At 33.4% G+C, this 11,622-nt stretch overlaps 1 protein-coding gene across 1 annotated transcript; it reads right to left on the minus strand.

The window, feature by feature from the left end:
• Positions 1–6,050: 6,050 nt before the first annotated feature.
• On the minus strand, positions 6,051–10,411 carry LOC130657829 (uncharacterized). The gene is made up of 5 exons (XM_057460826.1): positions 10,370–10,411; positions 10,297–10,308; positions 9,978–10,056; positions 9,225–9,431; positions 6,051–6,773 (listed from the first exon to the last, which is right to left on the minus strand). The coding sequence occupies exons 1-5, from the start codon at positions 10,409–10,411 to the stop codon at positions 6,157–6,159; spliced, it is 957 nt and encodes a 318-aa protein (XP_057316809.1). The 3' UTR covers positions 6,051–6,156.
• Positions 10,412–11,622: the final 1,211 nt, after the last annotated feature.

The raw sequence follows: 11,622 nt of genomic DNA on the forward strand, positions 1-11,622 counted from the left end.
ATATTAGTCGTATTCACAAACATTTCAACCAAGAGTTTTGCGTTTAAAAGTAGTTTTGAAATGATCCGTTGTTACACCAAGTTGTAGCTATCCCTTCTTTTATATGAACGGTGACTTTGGTCTCCTGTTGTCTAAATTGCGGAAAGAAATTGCTGGCTGTAAAATTGAGACTTTTTAAGATCGAATTCAGTTATATTTGTTATTTTCACAAAATATTTGATGCTTTTTTTAGAGTTGCTATCTTCTTCTACTTTGCCAATCTGCCATCATTTCTTTTTATATATATTTTCACATTTGACTGTTATAATTGCATCGTTTAAGTGAAAAACGAAATCTACTGTTAATACAGTTGTTAAACCTATAAATGTCGCAACATCGCCTATAAATGTCGTAACATCACCCAAAAAATGTCGCAAACTTAACCATAAATGTCGCAACCATAGATGTCGATAATTATTTAATAGCTTCAATAGAAGCTATATAATTATGGAGTGATAATTATGTCTTACATTTCTAATGATCTTTGCAATATAGGGTGCTTGAGAACTTAAATCATAGAGTTGTGTGAGGTGTGTCTTTCCACAAAACATTTTAATCGTATTGTTTCGTTGTTGTATGTAAAGACCTGTATTTAAATAATATAAAAATACTAGTCGTTAGCCGGTGGAAAAATCCACGGGTTCGCCCGTCGCAGCTAAGCTACCATTTTGCGTGACAGACAGACGGACGAACGGACGGACGTATACGGGCATTATAATATAGATAAAGATAATACTACTAAAAACTTCCCCGTAATAATTTATCACGAATTACTCTCCCTCTTTCATCTATTACATACATTTGACATTACGTATTATTTTGCTTTTGGCATGATATTTTCATAAGGGCACTTATTAGAGATCATAAGATCCCTACTGAAATAATTTACAGGTGGTTTGATTTTTTGTTCACACCATATTTTTTAGTTTTATATATATACAGTATAACTCATATGATGAAGAACTTTAAATTCAATTTAAAAAAATTCGACATTTATGGTTAATTACAAATTTGTGTGCGACATTTATCGAAAAATACTGACTCATTTCAGTGTTTCAGTTACCCAGAGTCTGCTACATCGTCATTGAGTATAAACGGTAGTCAATAGAGTAGCAGCATCGTTTTTAGTGCTCTCATCCATCATAGCAGATACCTTAATGCCTGATAGTAACACCAAAGAAGCATATACGAGCGTAGGAACACGATTAAGGTAAAAAGCGGCGTTGTAACACTGGCAAGGAGAAATCATAGCAGGCAAAGTAATTCTTAAATTATATCGACATTATAACATCATAGCAATTCATAGCAAAATTTATAAAATTATAGCAAACAATAAAATAATCTACAGAAAAAGGATCAAATAACTTATCCTTGTAATTAACCCGTTAAAGATCATAAAACATTCTGGACACTTTTTTGATCCAGTTATTTCACCGCCATATGAAATCACATTTTCATTTCGTTAGGCTGTTCTGACGCGCGTTCTCCGTTCAAAACATTGATAAAAATCGTTAAACAACAACAACAAATAAATACGTAGTAGTAGAATTCTTACAGCTGCTTGAATAACTTTCTGTTACCTCCATATTAAATTTTAAAAATTCAACATAATATTCTTGTGATAAAAAAACAAACCACTGACGATAAAAAGATTTTGTATGTTTGTTAACAGCGTGTGTAAACCTTTAACAATAAATAAAGTTAACACATCATTTATTTGTAAAGTAAACATTAGTTTGCAGACCTCACCTCGCTCGTTTTATCGAAAACTGGTATGATTGACACCGATATAACAATACTAATGACCTGTGTATCAAACACCTCGTCCCCAGGACTTATTAAACCCTCTCAAGTCTTGCCCTTAGAAAAGCAGGCTTGTTCAAATTAAATAAAACTTGGCTCTCTTATAGTACGTGAAACAAACAAAATGGTAGCAATAAATTTTTGCTTATGTCAGCACTTTTCTGTGACGTCATCGGAAGCTTGAAATTTGAAAATTTACCACTATCTGCCTAAAATTTAATTACTTAAGTTCTAGAGCAACTAGTGTAGAGTCATGGGTATACCAGTAGTATCTTAATTATTTTTTAGGTTTTATCCTTCATACTGGGCTTTTTTGTCACAGAGGCTGACCATTATTTTTATCAAGGGAATAAGGGGAGAAGAAAGATACAAAAAAATCCTTTTGCCAAGATTAATTTTAGCGAATACCTTGGATGCTCACTCTTGAATAAGCGCCCTTCTGGAATAAGCGCTCAGGGGCAGTTTTTTGAATATTTTTGAAATTAGAAAAAAAACGACTTTTTACTCAAAACATGTTCTGTTTTTAAATTTTACGACCATTATAGTTAGCAAAAAATAACACAAAAATCATACTTTTTATAAACGCTCCTCTCGCTTTTCCACCCCTTCCAATAAGCGCCCACCCTAAATCTTTGTTCACGCCCATGCATGCACATTAGTTCTAGGTCATTTCTAGTAATTTCGCTTAGAGACTTAATTTTGCCAATTAACCTTTTTAGAAATTTTCACGCAAACAATTTTTCACGAATCTATAGTAAAATACCCGTATACGTCTGTCCGTCACGCAAAATGGTAGCTTAGCTGCGCAAGTGGCGAGACGCACGCAATGCAGTATAAAAAGGACGGGCAAACCCGTAGATTTTTCCACGGGCTAACGACTAGTATAAAATTCGCAAAATTTGCGAAAATTAATCAACTTGTACAATTAGGCACAAAAGAATAAAAATAATTTCTGAAACTGTGAAAAAATAAGAACACCTCATGCTGAAGCCAAATTTTACAGTTCTTATAAAAAAAGTGTAGCTTACCAAACTTGTTCCCAGGACTTTTTGCATTTTTGATGAATTTAGGGACCAAATGACCCTGGGGAAGAGGATGGTAGCTTACAAATTTAGTATTTTTTAAATTTTATAACATTTTTTAGTCAAAAGAAGAAAGGTTTACAATTAGCCTGAAGACAAAGACGAAAAAAAGGTATGCGCTTCCAAACTTGAATCACAAGAGGCGTCGATTATATAACGTTAAAAGGATAGAGAATTTACGATAAATATCAATTAGGAAGATAAATAATATCAACATACCACGAAACTTCACTGCCTTTGCACATTTTTTATTTGGTGCTTCATCAACCTTTTTTGGACTAAAATGTCTGTGTTTCCATATTTCATCCATTTATGTAATTATAATTAAAATTGAAACGTTAAATATTTAAGTAGCCAACAACTTTTATGAAATCTATGTAAATCGAAATAAAATTATAAAACATTCAACACGCGCTCACATGAACAGAACTGTTTGTTATTTTATACTAGTTTATAAAGACTCGTGGAAAAATCCACTTCGGCAATAGGACATTGAAAAAGTTCGTTGTTTAAGACGTTTTGCTGACGTCAGCATTTCAAATCCCAAAAGAAATTGGAGAAATTTAGTTTATTCGTTGCCTGTAACGTGTAGATGTTGAAACGCTGATCAAAATAATGTATAGGATCATATCTTTTCTACAAACGATTAAGGACATATAAGGGTTTAAAAATTTTACTGACGTCAGCAATGGCCCGTTAAAACGCGAAAAAAAAATTTCAGAAATTTATATCCCTGTTACCTTCATCGTATAGACCTTGAAACGATGATCAAGAAAATGTATAGGATCATGTACTTTTGACAAACGGTTGCAGAGATATTGGGGTTTAAAGGTTTTTTGATGACGTCATCAACCCGTCTATTCCGAAACGGATTAAGGAACCAGGTTTGGAAAATTACCCAAATTGGTCCCAGGTGGTCCCTAGTTACCCACGCGGTAAAAAAAACATTGACGTCACCAACTCGTTTCCAAGTTATTTGGCCTCAAAATTTTAGGTGCACTGTAATGGCTTCATTATGTTAATATAGGATATTGACGTTAAAGTAGTGTTATTGAGGTCGCGCCGTAACGTCAGAAAATTTAACATGTTAGACATAAGTTTTTCGGCGACATCAAAGGAAAATGACGATATCCAGTTTGCCTGTTACAAACAGACACAGTCTCTGTATTATTGTAAGAGACTAGTCGATAAATCCCGTGGAGAAATCCACTTAAGCAGATGGGCAATAGAAAAATAGGTTGTTTTAGATGTTTTGCTGACGTCAGCAGTGAAGATCCCAAAAAAGTTAGAGTTATTTCATTATTTTATTGTAATGTGTAGAGGTTGAATCACGCTGATCAAAATAATGTGTAGGATGATATGTTTTCGAGGAACGCAAAAAGAGATATAAGTGTTTAAAAATTGTGCTGACGTCAGCAAAGGCCCGTGAAAACACAAAAAATTTTTTTTCAGAAATTCATGTACCTGTTGCCTCCCTCGTATAGATCTTGAAACGCTGATCAAGAAAATGTATAGGATCATGTACTTTTGACCAACGGTTACGGAAATATTGTGGTTTAAAGGTTTTTTGATGACGTCATAAACCCGTTCATTCCGAAACGGATTTGGGGACCCAGGTTTGGAAAATTACCCAAATTGGTCCCAGGTGGTCCCTAGTTACCCACGCGGTGAAAAAACATTGACGTCACCACCTCGTTTCCAAGTAAATTGGCCTCAAAGTTTTAAGTGCATTGTAATGGCTTCACTAATCTTAATTAACTTTCCTTTAACGTCAATACTATTTTATCGGTAAAGTTTGGTAAATTACAGAACAATTTTATAGGCGATGTTTTATAGAATTTGTTAAAGAAAATTTTGAAGAATGTAATCCACTTTGCAAAAGTGACAGACAGACACACGGAACTGGCGTATTATTATATAGATTTATGACACAAATCGAATCATACATCGAACGAAATGATGAATCGGATGTGCTTTCTGCAGCTTCCTCTACTTTTCCTATTTTTAACAATAATGTAACGTCCTATAAATTTATGAGAAATTCCGGAAAACTACATTTTTTTAAAATTTTTAAAGAATCAGTGGGGAAATTTACTTTTCTTTTTATAAAGTTTCATTTTTAAAGAAAGAAAAATAAAACGACCCGTCTGAGGATTTGTTACTTGTCTGTGATTCGTCTGTAACTCGCCTGTAACTCGTCTGCACTAGTCTGTACCTTGTCTGTACTTGTTTGTGATTCGTCTGCACTGGTCTGTACTCGTCTAGGAATTCGTCTGTAGTTTTAAAACAGATCCCCTTCATAAGGTGGAAGTTTATATACAGTTGATTCTCCCTAATTAATATTCCCACGGGGAAAAAATTTTGTTCAAATTATAGAAAGTCTCTGAAATTCGAACTTTTAGCTTTAGAGAGTGAAAATTCGAATTTACAAAGAGAAATTACGTTAATTTCAAAATCAAGAAAACATAATCCAAATTTCATTCAATCCATATTTTCATAGTTTTCATAAAAAAGAAACTCTGTTTGAAAAACTGTTAAATATTTGATTGCTTTACTTAGGAGAGACGATCTCTTTTGACAAAACGAGTTGCATCACCAAGTGCTTTTCTCAGGACGGCAGCGAAAAAAATGGTGTAATTTGAATTTGTCAAAGTCCTGTTTACACTTTAAAATTGGAATTAGGGAGACAATCGTGCTGAGGGAGCTAAAGAACTGTTTGAATTAGAAAAATTTTTGAATTAGAGAAATTCGAATTGTAGAATGTTTTCTACAAGAGACAGTTGTAGCAGTAATATTTACCGCGTATATCCCAGCTATCACTTTTTCGTGAATCCTTAGCACAGAGTAGCGATTCGTCTACCATTTTAAACAAACAGACGTCTAAGAGCCGGAAGAATTTTCAAATCTTTGTAATTTCTAGACTATAATAGTAGCTACTTGGATTTAGTGTAGTACTACGACTAAGGTTTTAGTTCAAGTTAGTCACAAGTTATGTGAAAGTGTTATACAAATACGCATGAATGTGGCAATGCACTTGTTTATTGTCTAAGAAACACGATTTTTAGGTACACAAAGCTGCTAATTCGCAAAACATTGAAAAAATTCAAAGTATATCTCAGTTACAAAATAGGGGTCAGTTCTTTCTAAAAAAAAGTCCTCCAAATTCAAACAACATCTAGGGTGGATTCAGAAAGCATGTTTCCTGTAAAAAGTACGTGTGTAATTCAATAAACTAACATTCAGTTAATAATTTTTTATAACTAACAAGTTCATTTCGTATAATTGTTTGTATTTGATCTTTATCTGTTTTTGAATTTAATTTTACTGGATGAAGAAAAGTCATTCTTTTATTGTAAACTTTTTTAAATCCATCTGCGGAATGATCGCCTACGAATAAGTCGGGAAGATAAGTTCCATTAAGATATTCGAAATTTTCTAATTTATCCAAAGTACGTATCAGATTATTTCCAGCTATTTCTAAAAAAAGTTTATTTTTGTATGCAATGTCAGAAAGTTTTGCGTAACCTTGGGCAAATCTTCCTGGAACATAAAACATATCTGACCAGCCTTTGGCACATCTTGGTTCACCTTGGCTATTTGCTAAATAAGTATCTAGATATTTCTTATATTCCTTTGGGTTACTTTCAGCAAGTCGTTTTAATTCCTCATAATATTTTTGACATGCTTTAAGTCCCATATCATACGTCCACCACATCCAAGCATTGTTAACAATTTTACCATACGCCTTTTGTCTCCAGTCTACGATACCGCTCTGCCATACTTTCTTTCGATCAAGTTTTAGCAAATTCCACCAATTCACAATAAGATCATCATTACTATAAATGTATCCTAAAATAAGAGAAATTCTAGAAGAAAACAATTGACTTTTTACTGAGAAAAGTAGAGTCCATATTATACGCTGTATCGTATTGATTTTAAAAAGACATCATGATTAGGCTGTGTGTGTTGTGCTGTCAATACAATGTCCTTCTTTCGACGTTTTTCTTGGTCTTTGAATTAAAACAGATACGTGAAACTAATTTTAGATATTTTGTTAAACTTCCACGTTATTCACTGGAATGCTTTTGAGCAGATAACAGACGCCTTTAGCGAGGAGTACTCGCTTTGCCGCTGCAAGTGAGCTATTCGAAAAATCTAAATAATTGGTTGAAGGGAAACCATGACCACATCATACAGAAATAAAGAACTGCTGCTGTAAATAGGACCTTACTAATATGGTAAGTATAAGTTTTGGTTAAGTAAATTTGATCTTGGATATGTTTACTACACGCTTCTCTATAATAATAGCCGTCATCTGTCTGTTTGTGCGTCAAAAGTTAACCACGCACCAATTACGAGCCCGTAGTGCAGGGACGAGAAACCCGTCGGGCCCCTGCTGGTACAGGGAGTTTCCGCTAGAATAAAGGTCCAATCAGGAGCGGAGTTTTATATAAATGGCCAATTAGAAACTAAAGCTCTCTATATTTCTTAGCATCAGTTTTTACGTTCCCCTAATATCAGTCCGAAATTTGGCAAGCAGATCTGACCAACTTTGCTGAAGAAAGGACAGTTTTTTAATTGTATGCTTTATTTTTTGCTTTGTGGAGCTTTTATTTGTGTTCTAACAAGATTGCAGTTTTTTTTAAAACTATTTTCGGTATTTTTTCTATTTGCTTACATGGCTATTCAGCCACCTGAAGCTTTGTATTAGTTTTGTTTGTCTCTTACTGTCACGTTCACTAGCCATATATAAATCTTAAACAAAACCAACTTTAAGATTCTGGCTACCAACATAGCTGTTAGCCAACATTATTGATTTGTTTGTTATCTTCGCCAATCTGATTTTTACTCAGCTGCACCTGGGGTTGTGACTGAAGTTAGGTACCTCTAGCTAAAATGAAAAGTAACCAAATACAGTTGGCTACAAGAGAATTTTTAAGTAATCTTTTTATACTAAATGCAATTAAGTTGTTAGGACCACTTTACTGTAATATAAACTTTAAAAAAAAGTTTATTAACGACACACGGAGTACCTGTGCTATGTGCTCATCCGTTGTTAACGACGGTCTGTTTCCTGTGTTTTTATTTAAAATGAAGTGATGATACAGTTTTTTAAAAAAGACTATTGCCCATACAGTTTACATGTACTAAGCGCTAAGCCCAGTGTAAACAACGGACTGTTTTCTGTGTTTAAACCAAGGCTACAATAAAGTTTTTTTGAGAAAAAGGGTATTACTTCTATACGGATGTGCGACATGGTGTATATATAAATATAACCTGTGTACAAGCGCTCATCCCTGTATCGCGATTAATTTTCGAACTTTCATAGGAATCTTTTCTGCAAAAAAAAAAAAAAACAATGTTGCACTGTTGTTGTTGCTTTAATGGGGGTAAAAACAGGTTGAAAAGTGTGTTTTTAATCAAATTAAAATTTTCTACAAAATAAAATTGCTGAGTGATTGTTTTGTATGAATAGGGTAACAACCTGTGTTTTTATGTAAACCGTTGTGGTAATTTTTCTTTGGAAAATGGTATTGCACCTATTACTCATGTGTGACACGCTTTACCTGCAATAAACGTTCAACCCAGTGTTAGCAACAGGCTGTTTTGTGAGTTTTTTTTATTTAAATTGAAGATGCGATAAGTTTTTTTGGGAAAAGGCTAATACGTATATAACGCATGTGTGACACCGTTTACATGTATTTAGTGCTCAGTCCGGTGTCACGATTAATTTGTTAAAGTTTACTGAATATTATTCCGCAAAATAAAATAACATTGACTTATTGTTTTTTGGTATGACGAAATAAACACAGGTTGTAAACTGTGTTTTTATTTCGGCTAAAGTTGCAGTTAAGTTATGTTTAAAAAAATACATTACAACTGAAACACTAATGTTGTGTGCAATTTACTCGATTAACGACACATATATACTGCAGACCTGTCCTTTTCCTCTGTTTTTCCTTAAATCGAAGTTGCAGTAAAGTTTTTTCGGAAAAGGGTTTTATTCACTTGATTTACGACATACTGCCTACCTGTACTAAAGCACTCCACCTGACCGTGTCGCACAGTTTGCAATTTTTATTAAGCGCTCCTCAGAGCGTTCAACAACAGTTACTTGTGGCCTAACCCGGCGTTTCGACGCCGGGCCTCCCGATAAGCATATCAGGCTAAGACTTCAGGTTCAAACAATAAAAGACATTTTGTTTAAATCAACAGAAAAATAAGAATAGTAATCAGTCAGGTTAGAATTCTTTTGAAAAAACGCAAATCAAAAGACTTGAAAATAAAAACTTTACTTACCATGGTATCCTGGATACTTTCGTATCGCTTTTGTCAAACATCGATACCTGAAATACCATATCTTCTCCTCTTTGTACAATATATCTGGGCCTTGACTTGCTGGATCATCAGGAGCTGGTCCACAAGTTAAAATTTTCCCAAATACATTATCATATAACTCATGTAATATTTTGTTGTTCCCATAAAACGCATAATTAAAATTCATCACTATAAGTGTATTTTTAAATATATTTTTATAACATTTTGTGTTGTTTTTAATAATTTTCTTTACTTGTTTTTCCGATCTTTTTTGCTGATAGTTAATCACAATAAACAGTAGGGCGACGACAACAAAAATAAAAAAATTTCTCCGCATTTCGATAGTTGAAGATGTTTTTTTCCATTATCCTGTTTCATCTTATTGCTAAATAAATTGGAAAGAAAGTTGCATTACATCCCGCTTAAATTATTTGGCTGTCTCTATAGCCATCCTGGCACCTTCTGTCAAAACTGCAAAAATAAAAAAACTGCTTTTTTATTCCTAACTTCTTCCGTGTTTTTTCGAATTTTTTTATTCATCATTCATTACGAATAGTGATTTTGATCTCCTGTTGTCTAAATAGCTGAAAAAAATCGTTGGCTGTAAAATTTGGATATTTTAAGGTCGAATTGAGTTATATATGTTATTTTGATAAATATTTGATTGCATATTTTTTTACATCACAGCTAACATTTTTTGTTTTGAGTTACATTCGATATTATAAATAATCCTACCTTCATTTTTGAATAAAAACATCTTGTTAGCTTTGCCTTCATCCTTACAACTGTCATCAGTGAATAAAATCAATACTGTCTTTGAAAAGAAACCAATTAAATTAATAAGGTACAATTAACTGTCTATACACACGTATTTATTCGCTTATAATAGCCATATGTATAGCCATATGTATAATAGCCATAGGGCTATTATAAACAAGTAAATACTTGTGATAAAGTGACAAGAGTGCTCAATCGTATGAAGTCAAAGCTTTTTATATTTGTATGTTAAGAAAATAAAAACTACTTAATTCAGAACTTTAAGTTTCATCTTTACTAGCATCGTCACCTGAACAAGTGTTGAAAAAATTCAGACACATAACATACAAATTGAAAAATTTACTGAATACTTCAACACTTTTCTGAATTAAGTTTTTCTTTTCTGAACACATAAATAAATGGCTGTTTCATTTTTTTTAATTATAAATGAAAAAACTGGTTACAGCTTCAGTGCTTAACGATAGCTGCCAATGTAATTGTAGTAGCCAGTGTACAATTCACCAATCCGATATCTCTCAGGATTGAGGGAAGTTAATGTTTCCGCTGACTGAAAATGTCCGCCTTTTGGAAAGTTTTATATTTTAAGCCGCAAATTAGAAAATAAAGCTGATTTTTGTAGGAAAGGAAAAATAACAAATGATAATATAATATTAACTAGTCGTTGCCCGTGGAAAAATCAACGGGTTCGCCCGTCCTTTTTATTTACTCGTCGCGACAAACTGGATAAAAGTATATCGCATTTGATATTCGTTCTTCCGTAACATCATTTTCTAGCTCAGCGGGGGGTCCGCGCAGAGACAGACAGACGGAATACGGCTATTATAATAGAGACATAATGATAACGAAGCAAACTTTCTATCTTTACAGATCTTTAAAGTCTTTCAAACAAATTAAAAACAAATGATGGATAAATGATTAAAGAATGTATTTTAAACAGTCTTTGATTAACATTGTTTTCTGCTATTTATCTTGACGATCTTTAGTCTCTTCTTAATAGAAAAGAAAAGTGTTTCTCTTTCCTCTTGAGAAAATTGACGAGATTAAAAGGAAGCTGGACACAAAAGTTGTAAAATGTGTGAAATCAATGTTAGAAAAACTATTCATTTTTGTCTATTTTTTTTTTTGGATTGTCCGCTAATTGGAGAAAAAAAAGCCATATTTGCTTTTTGTGTAAACATTATTGTCCGCTGATTAGAGTGTCCGCTAATTAAGTGTTTTTTATGAGAATTTAACTAGAAAACGGCTGGCATATGACCAAAGTCTCCGCTAATCCGAGGTGTCCGCCTTTTAGAGTGTCAGTTAATTGGAGAAAATACAAGCCCCAAGGCACTTAGCGGGACACGAAACCTGGCGTGTGCAAAAGTCACTTAGCGGGACACGTCTTCTTGTTGACGTAAACTAATGGGATTCATGTCAGCATCTAACTATCACGAACAACACTGTTTAACATTACAATGGTTGACATATTTTGTTGTTGTATCGTGTCCCGCTATTTTTCCAACCGTTCCAATTTTTTGATTGTTGTTATGGTTTCTTAACCTTTGTAATTTCCCGCTGCAAGCTATGTTCTTTTTAAACGCGTTGTTATACTATATAGCTTAAT

Source organism: Hydractinia symbiolongicarpus, chromosome 9, assembly GCF_029227915.1.
Source record: "Hydractinia symbiolongicarpus strain clone_291-10 chromosome 9, HSymV2.1, whole genome shotgun sequence".
Lineage (NCBI taxonomy): Eukaryota > Metazoa > Cnidaria > Hydrozoa > Anthoathecata > Hydractiniidae > Hydractinia > Hydractinia symbiolongicarpus.